This window comes from Rhopilema esculentum, chromosome 18, assembly GCF_057945365.1.
Source record: "Rhopilema esculentum isolate cy_ngs chromosome 18, ASM5794536v1, whole genome shotgun sequence".
NCBI lineage: Eukaryota > Metazoa > Cnidaria > Scyphozoa > Rhizostomeae > Rhizostomatidae > Rhopilema > Rhopilema esculentum.
Genome location: NC_142832.1, coordinates 467,198 through 490,992, shown reverse-complemented (window position 1 = coordinate 490,992; position 23,795 = coordinate 467,198). Strand labels below are relative to the sequence as shown.

Genomic DNA, 23,795 nt, shown 5'->3' with positions numbered 1-23,795 from the left:
GCTTTTAAACGATCCAGCAATTCGATCTTGACGAAAAATTGAAAGAATAATTCCAATAAAATGGCACGAGGGATAATGGTGTATCCTTTTGGTGGTGCCAATTGCATGTCGGAGAAACTGTGAAAAATATTATATAATCTTGAAATGTTAATCCAGTACGAGACAAGACTATTGATTGGAAAGATTGATACAGGGATACGAGAATGGTAAAACAGCTGATAGCTAAAATGGAGCCAATTTCGCAAATTTTGAATATGTCTATATGCAGAAATAATTAACAATGATGCTTAAATATTGCATGTTTTTCATAATCTATGTTAAATTGTAAGCCTTATGATTCATGCATAAATTACCATCTAAGTGTGACGGACGCTTTATGTTACATACAAGTATCGTAATTAATGAAACATATACTAATTGTCTAAAACACAAATTGTTGAAAGAAACGTATTTACTTTACGAGGAGAACGAATAAATGTAGACCGGTTAGTTGTGACCACACCAATGGCCTTTTACAGGTTATTTGTACGGGGATTGAGGGAACAGGAGTTTTGAAACTGGACTGGATTCTAAGGAAATCCAGCCTGAGATGCATTTTTATTCATTTATTGACTTACATTGAGAGATTTGCATCCAGCAAAATTAAGGCTGTAATGTGGTAAATGAATGTAGATCTCTTTTACTTGATCGGTGCTTAACAAAATACCTTGCTATATAGCAGCCCTTAAAGCCAAGGCTTTACGTTTTGGGGCAAGTTACTCTACTGTATCTAAAATGTTTCGTAATGAGATAGATACTAATGAAAGATGCCTGCACAATTTTAGATATTGTCCTGCATTAATTTGCATAGAAATACGTGCTGTTTTGTTTCCTTTGAAACTGCAAATATTGTATCTTAGTTTTTATTCCAACAGAAAAGCTCTTTTGAATTGCTACCTTGTATAAATATATTTTAACTCAAAAGGCAATGAAAAATTGAAAGGAAACCCTAAATTCTCTTCTTCACTCAAAACTTCTACATAACCCAGAATGCTCTCCGGTATTGGTAAAATCATGTCATGTAACATGTACATCTTGTCAATGATTAATCTGACAATTTAAAAAGAAGCCTCGATCTCAAGTTTTATACTGTTGAAGACGAGGTTAAATCAAATATATAGACAAAATCATATGGGCATCTCACGCAGACGATGCAGTACCGTTTGCCACTGGTTTTGAGTCACTGTTGGCATCTCCATCATCATTTTCCACGGTCGGGTCAGCGTTTATGTCGGTTTCAACAACTTTGGCCTTCTTTCCCAAACTGGTGTCGACTTCATCTTTTGGCAATATTCTAGGCTTCAAAGGGCTTGTTACCACATCTGGCTCGGGTCCAGCGTCTATAGATACGCCATTTGGCAATTTCATCATAGACTCCTCGGCGTTGGCCTTGGCATTACTTTCCGATAATGACGTATTTGACTCTTCGGGTGATTCTTTGACCTCGCCACAATATGGTGCATCAGAAACCTTTCTTTTATGACTCGTCAGCTCGCACATCGAGCCACTTTTGTTGTAAACGCGGCCGTTAGAGGGCATTCCGCTGACGCCTTGCTTTCGCGTGCTCAATGGTAATGTGGTGCTCACGCTGGATGCTAGCGTCTCCTCACTGCGGCAGCTACTGGAAAGCTCGCTCATTGAAGCTGACCAGGCTTTTGTATCGAAGGAATTCAGGCCTGACAGAAACAAATGAAAAAAATCTAATAGCTAGGTGAGCGGTCCTATAGTATAGTACATTGTACTATAGGCCTATTGCCCCATTTATTCAAAGAAGTAGTAGAGAAATAGTAGAAGGCCGTGCTGACCAAAGGTAAACATATATCAGTGTTTTTCATTTACTGGTGCACTAACAGTGATAATGTTCAGTGGACTGGAGGCCGTCATCTCAACAAGTGCAACTATCATCAGTAGACAAGATTGTAATTTCGCAACTGTTTGGGGTCATTGCTATGAAAAGCGGAACTGAAGGCACCTGAAAGGGTCTGTTTTAACATGTTTAATTAACTGAGTTAGTCACCAGAAAAGATTCTTTACAACATCGAAATTTTGGGTCTACAAAGTGCCATCTTTAAGTCATTTCTCGTGAATTCCAAGTAATGCTTCATTATTCCACTAACTTCAACATATAAAATATAAAATCATATTGAATAAAAGGAAAAGGCAGCTCCTTACCACACTCTGTTGGTAGCGAGGCAATGCTCGAGAGCGTCGTCACAGAATGCTTCGCGTGAACAAGGCCACTGCCATTTCTGCCATTACTCAAAGGCTCTTTCTGTTGGACTTTCCCCGTGACAGATATGGTTGATGTTGGCCGGTTCTTCAAGGTTGAGAGACGCGAGGTTTCGACTATTATGTTAGCCTCTTTTCCAAAGAGCAAGGTAAGCTAGAATCAGAGATGGTCAAGATATCAAACATATCGAGACAAAATTTACTTCAATCAGATGTCTTAAAAAAGAAAGCGAATGTGCATCAGGGGCCAGAAAACAAACAAAACAGATAATCAATCGATCACAGTCAATAAAAATACACCCACAAAAGGTCTCCCTCGATTAGACAACAGAAGAAACAATTCTTGTTGTCATCAACACATTGTAAATGGCCTATGGAATTTTTGTTTATGTAAACCTTGTAAGAAGCAATTTTATGTGAAATGCAGAAATCCCTGTGATAATGCCTACCTTTGGTAGAAACACAAGGCAAAGCGTGACAGTGGTACACAGAATGATGCACAAACAAACGATTGTGTAGCTGGCTTCATTCGAGGCTGCGTCGCTCAATGCATATGTGCACGTGACCCCGATCGCTGATATAGCGGCCACGTTGTACACAGCCATTCCAATGAACTTGGAATCGTTTAATGCAGGGACCTTAAAGAAATGCAGCAATATTTTCAGCTCATATTGAATAAATGATAGTCAGATTATACATAATTGATTGTTGCAGAAAACTGAAACTTTTAAGGATGTCAGGAGTCATATCACCCAAGGAGCTCTTTGATTACCCTTTGTCGTATCTTTCTTTGTCACAGGAGGAGTCATCAAAAAGAAATTTCTTCTCTTGATAGCAGAAAAAAGATTCAATGGCAAATGTATTGACAGCAGTATCACCTTAATGTTAGCAGTATCACCTTAATTTTTGCGCCTTAACTTTTGAGTCGAAGACAAGCACGCAACGGGCAACGATCTTTCAGTTTGGAGAATTTCAATCCTAGAAAGCTTAATTCTTCGAAAACTCTCAAATCGATAATAGAGATAAAATCTATTTTCTTGAAATTTTTTTGCCAAAGTGAACTGTAGCTTCGTCACAGGCTTAAACTCAAGGGAAAAAGCAATGCCAAAACTGTTTACCCTTTTTCATACTGTCTTTTACGTATATGTTGTCGTTTAACAAAGGATTCCAAATACACCTTCCAAACATAAGGAAAGAATGGCTCGGAAAAAAAACAAAAAATGTACAAGAAAAAACTTGAATGACACTGAACAAACCTCGACATGTCTGGTCTCCCAGGCTAAGAAAAGGCCAAAGAAGAGAAGGATTCCCTTGTACGCGATGGTAGCTGATGAGAAATAGAGTCCAAATTTGGCAGAACAGTGGAACACTTGAGTAACCTCTATGACATCACGCATAATGTTTCCCTGAAAAACATCAAACACTTGCTCAGCCTTTCAGCTATCTAACAGTTGGCTGCTTCTGTCCAAGAGCTTCTAGGTTGACGACTAAGAGCACTCAATGACGTGAGTTGGATCCTCTTCAAAAAGGCTACAGGAATTAAGACCCCTCACTCCTACAGAGAAGAAAGCCAGATGGCCAAGATACTTTCTTCTTTATAATGTTTTTCCCACAACCATTGTCTCACCTGGTAAAAATGCAATTCAAAATTTGCTTCCAGCCTACCATAATTCTGTGCTGTGGTAAGTCCCTGGAAAGTCACCTTCCCATAACAAGCCTCCTTCCCACAGGAAACAACACTTCACCGCCCAATCAACAAGCATGAATACAAATAAACATATGTAATAGTTGTTAAATCAAATTTCACTGAGAAATCAGAGAAAGCATATTTATAAGCTGTACAATTAAAATAACTGAGAGTCCATATTCAAAGTATTTCGATTCAACGGCGGCCTCATTAAAAATCATAGCAGACGCCATCACAAAGCTGCTTCTCTTACGTCATATCCCACTGTTCAGTCAAAAACTACATTTTGTGAATTTATCGCTAAATTATTTGTTTCAATTAAAATAAAAACCATTTACACAACCATATCTAACACATTAATGATTGAACCATTCATATGTTTTGAATGGGCACGTATGATAATGCTTAGATCTGAAATTCGATTTTCCATTCAATAAGGGAAATGCAACTTGAAAAGTTTACAAACAAACCCTGCGCAGCGATTTTCGAGCATCAAAACCTTGCCTTAAGGCTAACGAGATTACAAACAATTGCAAATATGCTTGAAACTATAAATTTCCTTTCTATTCTTAAATATCAACAAAGTATGTTGAAATGCTGTTCAAAATGAAAACCAAATTGCAGCACTACAAAATGACTCATTGCGACTCATTACTTAGAAGAGATGAGAAGCAAATATTTGTTCCAGACAATCTTAGCTTGTATGTGAGTAGTTTGTGCAGTTATTATTCTAAAAATCCTGGAGGCATAACGTAAATCTTTCAGCTTCATCTTTTTTCGCAAGCAATAAGTGGGTGTAGGATTTAATCAACGAAAGGCATTGCACAATGTTTGTCATGACGATAACCCAAAGCCTGAGCCTACTACAAAATCTTTGTTACGATCTCTTTAGCTTTGTCGATGTTAAATGCAATTGATTTCATCCAATACAGTATTCCAAGACGAACAGGTCTTTCAGTATCTGAAGTAAAAAGCTAGCAACTTACAACTCTAGATATTTCGGTGATTTTTAGGTTGTAAGGAGAAACAATCATCCACATTGTCAGCAAAATAACATCAACACCAATCAGTACAAAAATGATTCCAAACAGATGGCGATCAAGAATGGCCTGAAAATACAAAAAAATAATTCAAAACAGTTTAAAACAGAGAAAAACAGTTTAACGGGTACAGGGTGGAAAGAAAATATTTCATTTAAACTTGTATTATATCTTTCACTGATAAATGTTTATCAACTATGAGAATGAAAAAGAGTGAAAATTATCTCAGCTGGAATATCAACATCTCAACAGGTGTATGGTTTTAAAAGAGCGCAAATGACTAGAAAGGTAATGAAACGCAATCCAATAATGCCATAAAACGCCATATTATCCCACTACATCAAGTTTGCAATAAGGACACGAAACTGTTTGTCGGTTCGATTAAATCTTAAAAGGAACATACACTCGAAGAATTAATCGTTTGAATGAAAATTTGTTGAACAAAGAAAAGCAGAAGCGAATAAAATCTCATTGCAAACTAGTTGGTGTTTGCTGTTTGAAATGGGATAATACTGACGCTTCTTTTCACTTGAAGTTTGAGAAAAATGTAGAAATACCAAATAGGCAGATGCAAAGTGATTTTACAAAACATTACAAACGGGTCTGTGAGCTTACTGTTTTTCAAAAACCCTTCGTTTAAATTCATGATACACATTCAAGGCAGGCATTTTCTGTCTTACGAGTGCAAATGATCCAGAAATAACTAAACTGTAAACAACTTAATCATAATAATCTATATTTTTGCAATGGAATATAATTTTATCCATGATAATCATAGTCATGTATATTACATCTTATTATTCATTATAGACAAGGCCGGTTAGCCGTGCTCAAATCATAAAAGACGAGCACACTACATGCATCACCACCTTTCAACTGTCTAGCTGACAGTGCAAATCAGCCAGCATCTTATAATATAATCGTTTTTGTTGCTTTCTCACCGAAATCTATCTTATAGATCTTTGCTACAAAATGCAGATCTTGCTTAAATTGCGCAAAATGAACGAACAAAGACATTGTGTTGCAGGATAAATGATAACGTGGATCCGTCGTCAGCCTTAGAATTTTGGTTCTTATGAAGATATCAAGCTAGAAAAGCCTCGACGCAGCTTAGAAACAGTCCAATAATATTATTCTGGCAGACAAAAACGACACCGCCAACATGAAAGTTATCCTTCAAAAAATGAATTAAAATAAGCAAAAAAGGCAAGAAATGCATTGCAACATCAACCAAACAGGTGAAAATAAACTCACAACTCTTTCCATTGATTTCGCAGCCGTGAATATTTTGTAAACCCGCCATGTCTTGCTAAACAAAGCTCCGAATGAGAGAGTAAAACCAAAGCTCAAGATCCAAACAAATGCCTAAAACAGAAAGGAAACCTGACGTGAAATTTGCCAATTGAAAAGTAGAAAAATAGTTCAAAAAGTAGAAATAATTGGGCAAATGATAGTGAAATTCTAATTGATTTTTGAGAAGACAGCCAGGAAGGTTTTGAAGAAAATCAAAGCTTGTTGATACTACAAAAATTCGACCTTGTTAAATTAATCTAGCTCACGCAATAATCTTGTCTACACTAAGGCCCTGAACGCACTGACGTAAAACTCATTATCTTTGTCAAAGTGGAAAATCGAGAAAACTTTTCAAGTTTGACAAAGAGAATCCGATTTCCGCTTGGAAATTCGATTGTTTGCTGTTTGGTTAATGTGAAGTGGTTCAAAACAAAGAACGATTTGACTTTGGGTATTCTGTGGCGCCAGAAAAATGCGTTAATTGTTAATCGTTTCCGTTTTCCAGAGTTCGTCCTGCTCTGGTGCAGGACGACGGGACCTTTGGGGGATTAGTGAATTTGGTTCAGTGGCAATTTGGGTGGCCGCACTGGAAAATCAGCATTTGTTTACTAACAAGCTTAATCCCTTTTCTCTATGAACAATAGAGATTAAATGTGTCAGAAGTTCTTTCTGAAATCTTGTTCGGTGCGTCTAGGGTCTAAAGCAAGCGAATATGGACATAAAGCTGAACTGTGAAGTAGCCTTCCTGTAAGAGCGTCAGCAGCTGATGTTTCCTGCTCATGATTGGAAAATAATCAAATTGGCTGAAATGGCGCATTTATGGAAAGTTTGCTTGGCTCGCATTTTCCTTTACAATGTTTTTTCACTCTGTACAACTATGTACCGGAAAAAGTGCAGGAAAAATCGATTTTGGTAGAAAAATATTCTTGAGAAAGAAGAAACAAATCTACTATCGCTAGCAAATGAATAAATTTTATTATGAACAAAGGACAAGTTTATGATGAATTTATCTCTGAAAACTCTCTGCCTTCTTTCAAAAACAAAAATGGCACAAATTTTCTAGCTTTATATATGTGACCTAGTGAGTTAAGCTGAACACTCAAGGCACAGTCTGGAGAGAGAGATTAAAATTCCATTGCCAAGCCATGCTGATAAAAGTGCTTCCTAAACAAATCGCACTAAAGACGATTAAAATATGTAGAACGCCCTTAATAGATTCAAATATATGAATTTCTCCTTTCTACTCGCTGAACCCTTGATTGTAAACAAAAATGCCATCCTAAAAATTCTGTTGCTGACACTTCCCAAATAGTTTATCGCGAAGGCTCTCTCGAAGATCTTGAGGCTACGTTATCGCAAAGCGTCAATGGTAGAAACTTGAGTGTTTGATAAAGATTTGTCGCTCACATTGCACATTCGAGGAATGGAGCACTTTTCAATCAGCCTCGTATCCAATCCAAAAAGAATGACAGCAACGTAGCACAGAATGCTGCCAATAATGATCACATTGTTGATCATCGGGGAAGACATCTTGATCAACCTGGAGAAAGAAGGAAGTAAATTAGACTACAAAAAAAGCAAAACGGAACCAGCTCAACGAAAATGCGCTCGTTTCTCTTTAAAGATAATGTCAGTTGTCATATCAAAGAATTATTGAAAAAACGATTATTTAGCTTTTTGCATCTGATGGGCCTGTGCTGGTGACATTATATTAAAAGAAAAGCCACAAACCTGTTTTCTCTGTATCTAATATTGAAATAAAGAAAAAAGCAGGCGACAATGAGACCAAAGGCAGCAAAACTCCACATTACAGCAATTGCAGGAGTTGACAATGTTTTGGCAACAAACGATTTAACGGTGTGATCTAGTGGTGGTGGTTTTCCTAGAAATAAAGGAATAAAAACTTTAGAAATACATAATTGATTATTTCGTCTAGCAGAAATTTTGACAAGTAGATGTAATGACCACGTATTATGAATAAAAATGTTAAAAAAGGATTTTGTTAATATCCGCGTTATAAAGAACGACGAGCTAGCTGGTAAATTATCATCAATTATTGATTTCAGCACTAAAGATTGAAATGATTCGATTGATCACTTATTTTGACTAAGGCAATGGAGTAACTGAATGGAGCGATTGGAGTGATTCATTGACGATCTCACCATTAAAAAGGGTTTCACGCTTCCCAGTATAAAATGTGATATTTCCCGTTGTTGATGTGTGTAGCGCGATTTTGGTAAAGCTTTCTAGAAAAGAAATACATTACAAGTTATTTGCCGGTGTTGGCTGTAATCGAAAATAAAAAAGAAATTGATCTAGTATGCAAAGCAATGAAGTCTGGTAAAAATCTACCCTTTTCCTTCATCATTTTAGTAGCAGAGATACAAAAATTGAATTGGAACGAGGGGATTGCAAAATAACAACACCGTTTGTCCGGGTTTGCAGCTCAAGGAATCATTAAGGAATGGATTATTTGCCTGCCAACATTGCTGAAGTGAACGATGTAATAACTTGTGGAGGACTTTTTGATAACTTACACGGGGAGTCAAAATTCGTATTCAGTTTAAACTAGATTAAAAACCCGTACACAATTCAGGCTTTAGTAGCCTGCGTCACAAACCATTCAGTTACGATTTTATAGGCTTAGGCCTGGTTTCCATATAGCCGTAAGGCTGCCTGAGGCTGCCTGCGACTGCTTTCTGCCATCTTCCATCTTCTATCCCTACGGTATCCCCGGCAGATAATTTTTTATGGAAACGCTTTCTCACGGTACCGCAGACAACTTTTCACGGCTCTTACGGCAACGCCTTGCCTGCGGCTGCCTGCGGCTGCCTGCGGCATTCTTTTGTTCAAACGAATCATGTGATGTGCAAGAACCAATTGAAATAGGGCCTTTGGAAATTGTTATTGTTTTTCATTGTCACATCTTTCCAAAAAACATGGCGTCGTCCTCGTCTTTCGTAGTCGAAACTTCGGAACAGATCTCAGAAATTAGTAATGAAAAGCTAATGGACTGCATAAGAAATTATCGTTCCATGTACGACAAGAAATGCAAGGACCATAAAGTTCCTCCCAAAACCTGTGCTTTCTCTTAACTTTATTGCGTCTTCTTCTGTGTAAGCAAGTAGCAATATGTATTCATATCAAAGCAATAATCCTTCGTTTTTTGCAGCAGCCATGTTTGTTGTTGAATTTTGCTCGCCAGTTTTTCCCGCTCAAACTTTACCTAGTTACTTTACCTAGTTTGCCGGTGATACTGTAAGGGTGGGAGATGAAAGATGGCAGAAAGCAGTCGCAGGCAGTCGCAGGCAGCCTTACGGCTATATGGAAACAAGGCTTTAGCCTTTCATTATGTAATCTGCGATAATTGCTAAAAGACACTGAGAAGGAGCATCGAATGCTATTCAATGGCACAAAGCGAAAATATGAGCTTTTGTTAGCGGAGAAATAAAAAGAAGGGTCGGGTGAGATGAGATTAGTTTGGGGAATTTTTGACTCACTGCAGGTGACCAAGAAGATAGTGCAAAACAGGAAAAGGCTGTCTTTTTATCTTTAAAGGTTTGTGAATAAAATCTACTTAAAAATTTGAAGAGAGTTGCATTAAACATGTTTAACGATCAATGGTTTTCGCTTTAAACTTTATAGACTATCTTGGTTGATTTCAGAATGTCTTATTTTAATATGATAATTTTTACAAATTTTATCGTTTTGATTTGTGATATTTTATTTTCACTATATCGCAATAGATATTGTTCGTATTTGATTTTATATCTGCGAAAGAAATGCAGATATATAGTCACCAACCGATCGGTGCAGTTTGTTAAATTCATTTGTTGTATGGGTGTAATGTGGAGGGTGAAGGATAACAGCTTCTAGTTGCAAATTTTCAACACAAGTGTTTGTGGCTCTGTGACTTAACAAGATTTTGCATCGTAAGAACGTCAAACAGGTTTATCAAACTCAAGCATGAATTTCTAAAGGAAGATTTTTATTTTCGTAGAAAGAAATAAAAACTTCGGCAGGAAACCGTAAGCAAACCATTCAGCACAAAGAAGATACCAAAAGCTAAAAATAGAGACTTGTTTCTGCTCCTTTGCGGATTGAAGATCCTTGTAATGATTGCAAAAGACGCCAAAACCTAGAGAATTACATATAGAAAACAAATCCTATAATTGATGCATTACGTGTAAAGCATAGCAAATGCGTCATTGCTATGCCAGCTGCAAATAACATATAATTACTTTCGTTCAATAACAGGCAGTGTTGTGATATATCAATACAACCTTAAACCTCCTCTTTCAATGTCTTAGCCAAAGGCAAAAACAATGAATTTGACATAAATGCAGATGCAATCGATGCAGAGGCATCTTTGCATATGACAATACCTTAACATTTTGTTAGCATTTCTTTGCTTAAACTACTATCGACATGCTGTGATCAATGCAATGCAAGACAAAAATTGCAATGGTGGTGACAGCAATCGTTGCGTCTGATGTTCTTTATTGGTTCGATTTGTTTCAATCAAATTTTCATTGTGCTTCTTAACTGCAGAGCAGAGAGCAAAGAAAATGAAATCAGCGAATGAAATGACATGCAGCTGTGTTCTCGTCTTCATTTTAATTGGAGTCTTAGCAATGACAGCAGGTACACCAATTACAACAAGTCTGTGATTTTCTTTAAGAACAACCCACATCGCGACGTTTAATGATTTTGTTAAATTGCAAGTTTAAAACAATTTGCCAAGTTCAAAGCAAATCAAATATTAGTACTAAACGTTAACTCTACCATGAACTGAAATAACAAAACTACTAACGAGCAAAGCAACAGGATAGACTGGCAGCTGAGAAGCTCTCTAAATGAGATTATCATAAAATTTGCAAAGTTGCTTGACATTATCAAGAAGCATTATTCTGATATTTTTCTAGAAATCATCAAAGAAAATGAAAACTCTAACATCCCTTTAATATTATCTAATTAAATTAAGAACATAGAATATTTGATAATATCGACATCTTTACTAGTACAATCACTTTTCATGGCCACTAAAACGCTTATTTAGCAAAGATTTTTCTCAAATATGAAATTAAATCGGGTATGAACATTTTTTTGGAGGTATAATTTAAGATCTTCATGCTGTTACGAAAAAATCACAAAATCAACTTTTTTCAGTTGTTTTCATTCAGCAATAATCCATTCGATCTTCACTTAGCTGCTGATGAACCAGAATCGAATGACACCTTCGACTACGAAATTATGCTCGTCGAAAAGCTCACGAAAAACTACAAGAACGTTGGTCGTCCTGTTCACTCAAACAAAGAACCAGTACTTGTTTACTATGATCTCAAAATAAACAAACTCGAGAAATTGGTATGTGTTGAGAATCATTTGTTATTCATCAATTTCTGAATCATCTTCAACTTCGAGAAATATTCACCTGATAATCAACCACAAGCCAGCTATAACGAGAGAGAAGTCAGGAGAAGCCAAGGAAAGGGCCTACATTATACACATGGCAAAGAACGGAGCTTCAAAACACTACGCTAAAGCCAATTTTAAACTGACCCCACCTACAGGTATCAAATTAAGGGAACAAGTAACAAAGGCCCTTATCCAGGGAAGAAGAATTTGAACAACCAGGCAAAAAAATCGAGCCGTCCTTTGCCTCTTTTATTTCCACAAATTTTATTTCTTCAATTGCTATTGTTGGTTAGATTGCTTGAAAAGAATTGCAAGTACCAACTATTTACTTTTCTCCATTAGGTGACAGTGAATCAATTACTCATACTACATACATTTGTCATGATGGTAAGTTGTGCGGTCCTCATTTTGATCATATTTCACAGTGGCAACAATGTCCATATCAAGAACTTTTGCTCAATGCTTGCTTGATCTTGACTCTACGAACCAACAGCATAGTAGAAAGAACACATGCTTGTTGGATGTTGCTAGACGATCTATTGTAACAAACCCTCTTTTAAGATGAATTAATGGATGAACAAATGGCGTAATAATTAATGGAAAACGATAAAGGAAGGGATTGGCTGTGGAAGAGGAGAGCAAGAATCAGTGAGTGAAGAAAAGGGAGGCTGAAAATAAAAGTGGGGTGGGAGGAGTGACTTGAAAGATGAGAGGTAAGGGTAACATGGGGGAAATGGATGTCCATGTCCGGGTGGAAAGAGCAAGGTACTGCAAGTGGAACAAGTAGAGGCGAATTTTATTTGTGAAGATGAAATGAATTCCTTTTATGATAGGCGAGTTAATGTTGCTTTTTGAAACTTTGTGTCTAATTTGAACAAACAGGTATGGAAAGATCCTCATTTACGATGGAACGAGACCGAGTTTAATGGAACAGACATCATCACACTGAAATCATCAAGTATCTGGACACCTGATATCATGCTTTATAATACGTGAGTGAACAACAACAACAAAATACATGACAATTGTTGTACTGTTATTTTCTTGTATATTTCTGATCGGTTCCTTGGGAACTGCTGTTAGGTAACTTGTCAACAGTATCTGTGGAAAAGAAGCCACTCTGCTTAAAAAGCTAATCTACGAAATGACTTCTAGCCAATGACTTCTAGTCTACTTAATGCAGAATTATTGAGAATTTTGATTTAGAAATTAGCATCTTCGCAAGATCTTGAAGCAAATTAGATATCATGGTAGGATTAAATTTGCTACAAGCAACCACAGACAACGATAAACAAAAAGCAGAATTCTAAATGTAACCCAACATTTGATGCAACATTGCAACCTTATTCTCCGACTTAATATTATTACTCGTTGACTCTTTGGTAAATACATTCCCTGATATCTTTTAAAAATAGAGTGTTGCCATTTAAGATATTACGAAAGACGTTGTTTTAATGTTGGAGATCCAACCTGGTTGGATGTGCCTACATGAATAGTTTTTTGCAAATGGGGTACTCTTAGCTGACAATGTAAAGGAAGACCCTAGCTCCAAGACTAGCCCCAATCTATCCTTAAGTCTAGCCCTAGGCCCAGAGCCCTATACTAAACCTCTAACCTAGTCCTAACACAAACCCAGCTAGCGCTAACCATTATCCTAACGGAGTCTTTGCAGCTGGCTTTCAGTTCAAAAAACGCTGCCATTTACAAATGTGTCCCTGAAACCCATTTGAAATAACGGCTGTCTTGGTTGTAGAGCTGAAGACCAGAACAAATCACCACAAGATACGTACAAAGCACCTGTCAATGTTTTCCACAATGGCACTGTTGTGTGGTATGTCCCTGTGGTTTGGAAAAGTTCCTGTGAGGTTGATATCACTTGGTTCCCAGTGGACACACAGGTGAGATGAGAGCTTCTTTCTTTGAATTTCAACGTCCTTCTTTGGTTAGAATTTTTTTTTAAGGCAATAACTTAAATAGGAACAGGAACAACAACACATCAAAAGCTTTTTTCTTTGTAGGTTTGCAAGCTCGTCTTTGCCTCTTTATCATACACGAAATCGAGGCTTCGATTACTCTTCCACGAAGTGCCTGAGCAAATGCACGAGAACAAAGGTATGAGACTTCTGCAGATGTGCCTGAGATTATATTGAAAATTGTTAATTCTAAAGCTTTCTATGGTTATGATTAATACTAAAAGCATTGTCAGGCATGTTTTATCAACTACTAATTTAACAAGTAAAATATATCTCGTATTTTCGAGCTTCCTCCTTGTCCTATTGAATTATTAACTATTAAAAAAGTAGCATAACAAGAACTAAAGGCCATTCAAAAATTAAGAAACAATAAAATTTATGTTGAGTTACCTCCTTGCTCTACTTTATTGTAAAATTCCTTTAATATCAACAAAAGCGTTACAATTTCTGATGTTTATGAGTAAATTCAGGTTGAATAGTTAAGTTGATTTCTCCTAGGTCACCATCATGTGACAAATGGCGAATGGGAGTACAAGGGAATGGCTGCGTCAAACACTGAAAAGCATTACGATTGTTGCCATGAGCCTGTCCAGCAACTAATCTACGAACTGAAGATCAAGCGAAAACCCTTGTTCTTTCTTCTCTACATGATGTTCCCAGTTTGTGCAGTGGTTTTCCTCTCCTTGCTCAGTTTTCTCATACCAGCCGCCAGCGGCGAACGAATCGGCTTTGGCGTAACTATTCTTCTGACAATGGGAGTCTACTTAATGGTGATTTCTGAAGATCTGCCCAAAACAGCGCACAGAGCGCCTCTCATTGGAGTACTATACGTCACTCTGTTCTACATCATGATTATCGCCTATGTAGCTTCGACGATCAATGTTAGCCTTTCAAGGAAAGAGACGAAACCACCGAAATTCTTGTTGCGACTGGCCCGAAGCCAAAAACTGCCATCCAGAAATGGAAGCTCACTGATCACCCGAATGAGAACAGCTAGCATGAGAACCTACGTTGAGCGCAAAAAGTCAAGCATACAAAAACCAGTGCTAGAAACAGACGGAAAAATGTTCTGCGAAGATGAAGAATTCTTTGATTTGGAAAAATGTCCAATGAAAAACGAAAAACCGAGCAACGGAGGAACGTATTTCGCGCCAATGGAGAAAATACTGGATGAATCTGCTGTTGCGGAAAAGAACAATGAAAACTGGAGACGCATTGCGGCTTATCTCGACAAGGTCTTCCTTTGGGTGTTTTTGGTCTTGATAATTTTTTCATGTGCCATCATCATCTTAGCTTTAGAAATCATGCATGGCTAGCCAAGGTTTGATTCCATACAATAACGATGCTTGAACACGTGGTTTTTGATACGAGCGGTGAAACGGATAAATGCGTCGATTGCTTAAGAGAATTTGGCTTGCTTGTAAAAAACCTCTAAATTAACTTTGCTACCTGTCCAAACAATTCTTGCTTATGTCACTTTCAGAGTCGGAATAGCGATCACATTGGCAACGACCGTGAAGAAGACAAATAAGAACATAAGAAATATGTGCCACACCCAAACCACGCCCGTCGTCTTTTTTCTGAGGAAAGATTTCAGAGCTTTGGATTTTGTTAAGAGGAGGACGTTTTTCTGGACTTCGGAAACTTCACCAGAACAGAAATGGCTCCAAATTCTAAATTGTTGCCTTCTAGAGAAAATGCATCAAAATTTTAAAGTATCCTGCTAAACCGGAAAAATTCCAGTAACAGAAATGAAATTAACTGATTTTCTTTGCAGTTTTCAATAGCTTAAACAAATCATTAACAATCACTATGCAGATAAAGTCGATCCAGGGTTCCATGACGTGGTAGAAAATCAGACGATCGGTGTGAAACTCAGACGAACCGCATTTGAAAGAGCGACAAAATCTGATAACTAATTAACGCTGACTAGCTGTTTAGTTGCTTGATATAACAATATGTATCTAATAGTTCACGATGATTTAAAATTGGCTTAATTACGCGCAATAAACAGCCATTCTCGTCTAGAATAATTCCCGCTTCAGTAGTGCAAACCTGAATCAAATTGGCAACCAAAATTAGGCCTAAAGTGATATGGCATCAAAACATTTGTAATTAGTTGTTCTAAAGTTTCGTTGCAAATGGCGAAGAATCAAGGTTAAAACGGCTTACCGTTTACGAACTGACCGACCATGACGTAACCAAGCCTCTCACTGCTTTTATCAAAGCGCAGCGGTCCCTGAAATCAACAAACAAGGAGTTCAACCAGTAAATACAACAGGAACTTACAACTATATGCCTATCAGCTATATATATATTGCTTTGAAGTACTAATGCAGTGACAGATAGCAAAAAGCAGTCTTGCTTATAAAATAAACAACAGAAAATACACTTTTGACAATAGCACCAAAACGAACTTCCAAACACAATACATTTTAGCTTCAATCAAAATATGTCTTGTCTAAAAGTCTTTCTAGATTCATTGCTATTTTTACTTTCTTTCATTTAAAGTTGGAAACAATTCCAATTTATAGTTGGAAACAAAGGAGTTCCAGTTTATCATTTCAATTTCTATCATGATACATCCAGGAGGGTGAAAGGTCGCAAACGGGCCAGAATTAGTTTTCCCCATGCGCTGAGCGACCTGTTTGTTAATCTTACACTTTGGTGTTTGCCAGGGCTCATTACCGGGACACATCCTTTTCAACTTACATGTAAATGATTTGGAAAATACCACGTTTATCAATCTAAGTAGAAAGAGAAACTGCTAGAAAAAAGGGGGTAGACTCTATTGTTGACTGCTTGATAATAATTATAAAACATTATCTTTTATCACTGGAGCCTACGCGTAAAATTGGTTGGACAACTCACCGATATGGCCTCGAACTTTGCATTAATTATCGTTTGTGCATAAGTGAGGTATGAGAATCTTGGATCCCTGTATTTGAACGTTGTCAAGTTGTGTGACTTGCTGATTTTGTGAAGGGCGTTGGCAAAAACCCAGACGGCATCAAACGCAAACGAGGCAAATGTGTAAGCATGTGGTACACGTCTCTTCAGGGCGGAGAAGAACTCTGGAGCAGTCTGAAATGAGCGATTTTGGATTGGTTGATCATTTGAGTGAGAATATTTTCTTTAATGATCATTGCTTTGTGCATTATAATGCTTCATGTTTGAATTATTTTTCTTTGAAGCACACTTTAGATTCTGCATTGGCGGGTGTCAGTAAGAATGTGATGATGAGCAAAGTCAAAAATATCATTCCAAAAATTTCTAAGTTCAGTAAAAATGCAGATTTTTAATTGTATAATAACAACGTCTGGCTGTATAAATGTTCAATCATGAACACAGACTATTTAGTTTTTAAATCTCTTATAGATGATTTAGAACGTCCAAAATGTTAAAGAGAAATTATATTACCAGCCCACTCTGTGTTCTTTTGCCATCTGTCCGCAGATCAAGTCTTGTGACGTAAAAATATCCCTCAATTGCAGTTCTTAAATGTTCTGGATTACAATAATTATATGGCTTCATATTTTTGTACCAGTTTTTGTCCAGCGCTGCACTAGCGAACCAAACATATTTTTCTCCATACATGTTTTGCTTGTAAGCCTAAAAAAGACAACAGTCACACCTTCGTTTCAAATTTTGCAACTACATGCAGCTAAGAGAAAACAGTGACGTCATTCTCCCAAAACATCAGGCGAGTGGTATTTGTTTTTTGTTGGTATTTCCAATCACTACATTTTCAAGGGCAATCAACAACATAAATCTCATTTTCAAACGTTTGTTTAGATAAAGATTTTTTTATGGAAATAGAACTTACTTCACAAAAGACGGACTGGGCACCCCAACTTGACAGTTCTGTGAAAATGATTCTGGCATCGAGTTCCTAAAAGAAGAAAGGGTGCTGAGTTAAGCATGACAAAAGAGTCCAAAATGAAACATTATTGTGCGGGTATCCAGTTTCAAAATTATCTTAACTTAAAATCACAGTTCAACGGACGCAAGTTCTCGAGTGTCAACCATATTTGCAAAACGTTTCACCTTCTCTCCTGTTTAAATTAATATTGACAGGAAAAAGTAGCAAAACTGGATAGTTGTTTCCACATGAGTTCAATTCATAATGCGTTCACTTTGTCACTGAATAACAATGTTTAAATATGCAAACAATCTTTTGGTGGTACAAAACTTGAAAATGGCTTTGAAAAAAGCAAACATTTAGTGAACTAAAGCTTTAGTTTACTAAATGTTTGATTTTTTCAAAGCCATTTTCAATGCTTAAATACTTGACTAAAGTGGTGACTGCCTTGAATAGAACAAATTCTTTTAAACAGGTGAATATTAATCAAACATTCGCCATAAACGCCTTGTTCTTTTCGTTGACAATAATATGAAGTTTTTTAAGGCCCTGGAAACAGCTATGGGGGTGATGAGATGTAAAGCGAAAGTTTTAAGCAATTTCGAATGAGCTTTGTTCCTTGAACGAGGCATCCAGTCAACAGAGCGTCCGTAAAGCGAGGCAGTAGTGAAACAGAGGCTCGTCAAGTAAGTCTAGTGGCGAATGAAGCTGCGAAAGTTTTCGAGAGAACCATTGACAAAGAGAAAAATGTAAACTATAAATATTTCAAGAAAAGCAAATAATCAGATTATGCAGACCTTAAGTTTCTTAACTTCCGCGGCAGCTGTGCCTCCAAAGTCACTTGCAAATCCTTCAATTGCTACAACTTCGACGCCATTTTGTTTCAGCAACTTCTGCAGCTTATCGATAGCCTAAAATTCCAAATAATGTTTCAACTTTGAAAATCAGCTCAATTAAAATGAATGTATTCCAGAAAGAAATATTGTTTTCTAGGCGTAGCAACTAATCAGCTTTATGTTTCACTAATTTATCTGCATTAACAAAGAAGGGGAAAAGAAGATGAAAACAAAAGCGTTAATGGCAAAAACAGAAAAAATCGGAAAAGAGTCGTGATGATTTGTACACAAATATTGAAGACTTTTAGCCAAAAATTTATCAAATAAAAAAGTTTCCAAGAAGGAAAAGGAGGCAAAAATAAAAGCAGATTACCTCGAAGTGGAAAGGAGGCAAAAATAAAAGCAGGTTACCTCGAAGTGGAGGGTTTGACTATAGTCATAGAGGAGTCCAACTCGCGCCCATTTAAAGTGCTTCAACCAAGCCAGTTTTGCGTCATTAAACGACAGCATTGATGGCGTGGTTCTGAAGAAATACGGGTACTTTCTGCGATTGATCAACTTTGGCAACAGAGACGCGTACGTTATCTAAAATTAGGAACATTTTTAACGATAAATACATGAAAGTTGACTCTATCTATTTAAAAACATTTGGGTTCTGTGTGGCAATAGAAGATATTGCAAAGATTAGAATAAAAATACAAACCAGGACTTAATGCCAAATCTTTGGTTTAATATATGATAATTTAAAGCATTGCTAATAAATGATACAGATTATCATAAATTACCTGTGGTATGGCATAGACTAAACCAACATTTGCCACTGGGTTTGCTGCCTGCGAGTAGGCAGGACCAATAAGGCCAATCTTTGTCGGTTTATTTGTCACAAAATCTATGAATGACTTCAAAGCCACAGGTGCGTCTCCCTGTTAGAAAGAAGAAACAACAATTTGCTTAATTGAAATATTAACAGCTTACGGGGGTGGGCCGAGGCTATTTAGTGATTGTCTTTGAGGATTAAAGAAGGGACTCGAAACACTGCATTGTTTTTCAAGATGCAAAATGGCCGCTTTTGAGTGAAATTCTCATACTACAGTCAACGAGATATCAAGCGAAAAATCTTGCATGATTGTCTTAGAAAGACAAAAACAACTGGAATCGAAATCAATGGCAATATAAATTCATGCAACTGTGATGATTCGTTATATTGGTGACGTCAAAGTAAAGACGAATAGAATAAACAACCATGAAAAGTTTGATTTAAGCCCTGGACTTACGAAAGTCTCTCCAAAGTGAACTTGGATTTTGTAATCAGGTAAAATATCAGATCTGTTGTTGATGATCTCAACAGCCATATCAATTGCAGCTTTGTATCCAAATCGGTCCTTTCCATTTGGAACACCATAATCAATAAAATATTCCAAGAAGGGCACAAACGCACCAAAGTGAATTGTAGACGTTTTGTTTGGATAAACAGCCGTGACACAATGAGATGTTACAAGCAAGGTGGTTATTAGAAACAGCAACATTTTGAATCTGCAATCCAAAGACAATGGTTAGTTAGGTCCAAGGAGAAATGTTTCTTTGTAAAAGGAGGCCAATAGTTACCTAGCATTATAAATGCTTACACACATGCTTAGACACATGCTTCTAATAATATTTCATATACAAATAGATACACTCTTTTTTATATAAGAACCAGCAAAATTAAGTCAAGGCTTGCTGTTCTTCAGTATAAATAAAATCTTTGAAATTCTTAATTTGCTGTTTAATAATTGAGGTGTCAGCAATGCAATTGATCACTATTGCGCTTTAGGAAAGTGTACAGGCCTCGTTTGCACACAAAGTGAGTGAGACATCCTCTATTTGGCGAAATTCCCTCAATGAGGCACCCCTAGATTGCAAAAAGCTCCTCGTTTTTTAAAAGAAACATTTTTCAAAGTTTCATTTTGCAGTAGCTCAACCTCAGCTTGGTCTTTATTTGTTCTTAACTTTTGACCAACCTAAGGTTCGTATTCTTATAAAAAAAGTGTGTATAACATGCATCAAGTAATTGTTAAAAGATTAAAAATGGTAAAGCACTCTTGATATGGGGATGGTGTTATGTCATTGGGCAAAGTGTGGTATCAACACGTAGAAAAACCTTGCTCTTTGCCTTTTCTCTGGCATGGTGGGAAATTTCTCACAAAGAGAAGCCATAAAAATATACCCATCAAAAAGTCTCAGCTTGAGCGCAAATTATTTCCTGGTTTGACGAGTTGTACTTCGCTGGAAATCCACAGATGGAAATTATTTTTTTTGTTTAAGAAACTGCCAGATTCTCGTTAAATCATGGCAGGCAAAGATATGTTTTCAGCGTTTTGAAGGCAATAATTAATTAAAAGTGTAAACAAATGAAAGTAAAGTTGACATTGTTAGGGCATTTCAGAGGTTCTTCTGCTGAAAGTATTTACACTGCATGGCTGTTTTCTGATTCAGTTGGTATCAAATGCAGCTAAGCGATGTTCCATGCACCTGTCGTTGTAAAGTGAAATGCAAGTTCGCAGTGAGTCCAACAGCAGCGTTTGCATCTTCAGCCAAAAAGGCACTTCTACCGCAAAACAGGACCTAGCCAAGTACATCCTCCCCGCCCCCTCTCCCCCCCCTCCGATCTACTGGGCACAGACATGAGGCGTTTTATGTAAAAAGATACTCATAAACAGCCTGGGAAGGGGGTGGCGAAAATCATGGGTTGATTTATCATCAACAGTTGTCAGTTCTACCATCAAGTACTTCTAAATGCCTTTCAAACTTCAAATGACTGCTGTAGCCAGCATTTAACTATCATAAATTTATAGCGAATATGAAGATAAATGAAGAGGAATGAAGAGAAATGGGACAACAATAACGTTAAGTATTAACACTTTCATGTCTGTTTTTGCCTTTTAAAAAAATCTCTCACAAGAAACAATTTAAACCATTTGAATACTGAAGAGGGAATAAAATTTCTAAAAGGGGTCTGAATTTCAAATTTGGAGGCATGCAAAAGGTCGGGGACAACGGCTGCATACGGAATGTTTTTTATACTACTTGAAAATATATAAACTAAAGCACATAGAGTAGAATTAACTCTACGACAAATTAAAATATCGTAAGACTTAATCATAAGACGTGAGTGCCATAATCGAAATTCCGGAAGATAAGATTTTTTACTAGAAAAAACATGTACGTTTTGTCTTCGGAAATTTATAGTAAAAATGCATGCCGCTAGAGACTTTGATATTATACAATATCAAGGTGTCAGATATATGTTGGATAAGTAAGAATTAGTTATATCGAAAGATCGTCACCTTTCGTCGATACTGCTTTCCTTTCGTCAGTTCCTGTTCAAGAGAATCACCAGAAGCTTCGTCGATCCACCCGGCAACAAGCCCTGCACAATTAAAATGAATAACGGCAAATGAAACCAGGAGTGCATACGGATGCTAAGACAATTAACGATCATAAGAGAGCAAGAAACAATCACAACTAGAGACTCAAAAACACATAAAAACCCGTTGCCACTGACATAGTAGTCTTAATTACCTCATTAATTTACTTGAACTTCGCCTACACTTCTGATTGCTTTTGTTTCTCAGTTACAGTTCATCTTTGTGTCACGGAAGTTATCAAATGTGTTAATATTTCCCATAATTTTGTTTGCGACGCTCACTAAGCACTTCGAAGTAATTGATCATGGTTTCTTGCCACCGTCATTTCCTTCACCTTTGTCAAATTTTAGCACCAGTTGCTCGTCAAATGCATTGTCGTTTATCAAACACTTTCTATGTGAGCTGTGTTTGGACTTCGCGGCAAACAAACAATAGTCAACACGGAGGAGTATTTTTAACAATATTCTCCTTCACAATACCTCGAAAAAGTCTCCAACGCATGGTTTCGTGGGATTGGCCAATAGATAACATCTTCTAGTTGTTTTGCTTGTCCGGTCGGCAAATTCTTAATAATCTGGAGTCAATTATTCCAATAAAGTATTTGGATGAAAAGACCTCAGTTGGTCTTCGGAATGCGAATTGAAACGTCAAAAAGCCCCCCTTAACACGGTAATACGTCTTGTTTTGGAGTTTTAATTTCTTTTAACGACCTTTCTAGATGTATCTAGCCTATTCACGTGTATAGGAAATCTGTAACTTATTTAACATATTGAAAATAAGAATTTTCATACATTTTAGGGTTTTGTGTTACTGTCTCTCAAAGCTTCTGGCTTTAGAATATAACCCGAAATTGAGTTGGGAAGAACAAAACATAATCTTTTAACATTCGGAGTTTTGAAATTGGCAGATTAATCTCCAGCCCCAGAAATCACGCATTTTGAAATATTCAAAGAACATCAACCTTCAAATTTTTAATAAACGCCTCCTTTTAATGAATGCCACATCAAGTTGGCTATGTCAAGGAAGTTTAGGTAAAACCTTGTTGAGTAAATCTAAAGAAAGGATTGTACAAAAATGCTAAAATCAAACACATGCTAAAATGCTAAAATCAAAAATGCTTAAGTCATTTCAAAAGGCCCACTTGTATCTCAAGGGACAGTTTTGGAAATTTTCCGAAGTGAATGAACTTACTCGGTACATAGGTGTTATCCTTGTATAAATTCGGTATTTATCTAACGAAGCTCTCTCAACTTGGGGCCAACGCCTTACTAAAAATGAGGTTACTGCACAAGGGCAACCTTTGCTTGATAAACTATGAAAAAGGCCAAAACCAACTGATTAACTTGACAATAAAGGCTTTATTTCTCTTTAGAGGCCTACACTGGGGTGTGTACATCTCTTATCGATTTCGTGCTTGGCCTCGCTATAGGATAATCGGAGCGGCCTCGAGCCCGTCATGGTCTTCGTCAGATGGCATGTTCCACTATTTTATTGTCATTGTTTACCAGAAGATCCAAGATACGCATGTATAGAGAAAATATTTGCGCTTTATAAAACTCAATGTAACTATTCACAGTTACATAAAAAAGCCTCGAGCGTTAAACAAAACATTATTGAATTTATCAAATAAGACTTTAAACAATATCCACAACGACATCACAATCTACTTACATGGTAAGATTTTCTACAATTTAAAACAACAAAAATTCCTTAAAATGCAAATCAAATTAACGAAAATAAAAATCGAATATAAAATCGGGGATATTTAGGGATACCTGCCTCGAATACACGATTTCAATAACCAGCCTCGATCAGGAAATTATTCAAAGTTGTGTAGCACGAATTTTCAAGTCCTGGTTCAGCAAAACGACGTACAGTATGTACAAGAAAGATCTCCATTACCTTTATCATGTGTCCTTCGAGATTCGATCTGAAATTTAATGACCAACCAAGACTGAAAACTACTACGCCACTACGTATTCATAGCAACCAGGTTTATATTTTACTGGTA

The 23,795-nt window shown here is 36.9% G+C and overlaps 2 protein-coding genes across 3 annotated transcripts; one reads left to right on the top strand and one right to left on the bottom strand.

Moving 5' to 3' along the window:
* Positions 1-95: 95 nt before the first annotated feature.
* Positions 96-23,178, bottom strand: LOC135681042 (gamma-aminobutyric acid type B receptor subunit 2). Its single transcript, XM_065195308.2, has 19 exons — positions 21,939-23,178; positions 21,704-21,786; positions 19,652-19,910; positions 19,163-19,300; positions 18,789-18,962; positions 18,339-18,452; positions 17,506-17,571; positions 17,100-17,291; positions 16,551-16,763; positions 15,852-15,918; positions 8,451-8,534; positions 8,020-8,170; positions 7,696-7,828; positions 6,250-6,360; positions 4,942-5,064; positions 3,525-3,674; positions 2,718-2,906; positions 2,212-2,422; positions 96-1,715 (listed from the first exon to the last, which is right to left on the bottom strand). Exons 3-19 carry the CDS (start codon positions 19,901-19,903, stop codon positions 1,180-1,182), a joined length of 2,904 nt encoding a protein of 967 aa, XP_065051380.2. The 5' UTR covers positions 19,904-19,910; positions 21,704-21,786; positions 21,939-23,178; the 3' UTR covers positions 96-1,179.
* On the top strand, positions 9,149-17,101 carry LOC135681055 (neuronal acetylcholine receptor subunit alpha-7). Of its 2 annotated transcripts, none has more exons than XM_065195337.2 (8): positions 9,149-9,846; positions 10,845-10,932; positions 11,498-11,655; positions 12,049-12,093; positions 12,589-12,698; positions 13,460-13,604; positions 13,725-13,818; positions 14,178-17,101. In XM_065195337.2, exons 2-8 carry the CDS (start codon positions 10,857-10,859, stop codon positions 14,993-14,995), a joined length of 1,446 nt encoding a protein of 481 aa, XP_065051409.2. In that variant the 5' UTR covers positions 9,149-9,846; positions 10,845-10,856; the 3' UTR covers positions 14,996-17,101. The 2 variants fall into 2 exon arrangements, with proteins under 2 accessions (XP_065051409.2, XP_065051408.2); XM_065195336.2 differs by having other exon boundaries at positions 10,840-10,932.
* Positions 23,179-23,795: the final 617 nt, after the last annotated feature.

What these genes read in the sequence shown, in the direction of transcription:
- LOC135681055 (XM_065195337.2), top strand. Translation starts at nt 10,857, where the DNA reads ATGAAATCAGCGAATGAAATGACATGCAGCTGTGTTCTCGTCTTCATT. An exon ending in TACATACATTTGTCATGATG is followed by an intron (nt 12,094 to 12,588) that starts GTAAGTTGTGCG and finishes TTGAACAAACAG; the next exon opens with GTATGGAAAGATCCTCATTT. An exon ending in GGTTCCCAGTGGACACACAG is followed by an intron (nt 13,605 to 13,724) that starts GTGAGATGAGAG and finishes TTTTCTTTGTAG; the next exon opens with GTTTGCAAGCTCGTCTTTGC.
- LOC135681042 (XM_065195308.2), bottom strand. Translation starts at nt 19,903, where the DNA reads ATGTTGCTGTTTCTAATAACCACCTTGCTTGTAACATCTCATTGTGTC. An exon ending in TTCACTTTGGAGAGACTTTC is followed by an intron (nt 19,301 to 19,651) that starts GTAAGTCCAGGG and finishes TCTTTCTAACAG; the next exon opens with GGAGACGCACCTGTGGCTTT. An exon ending in AAAGAACACAGAGTGGGCTG is followed by an intron (nt 16,764 to 17,099) that starts GTAATATAATTT and finishes CGCTCATTTCAG; the next exon opens with ACTGCTCCAGAGTTCTTCTC.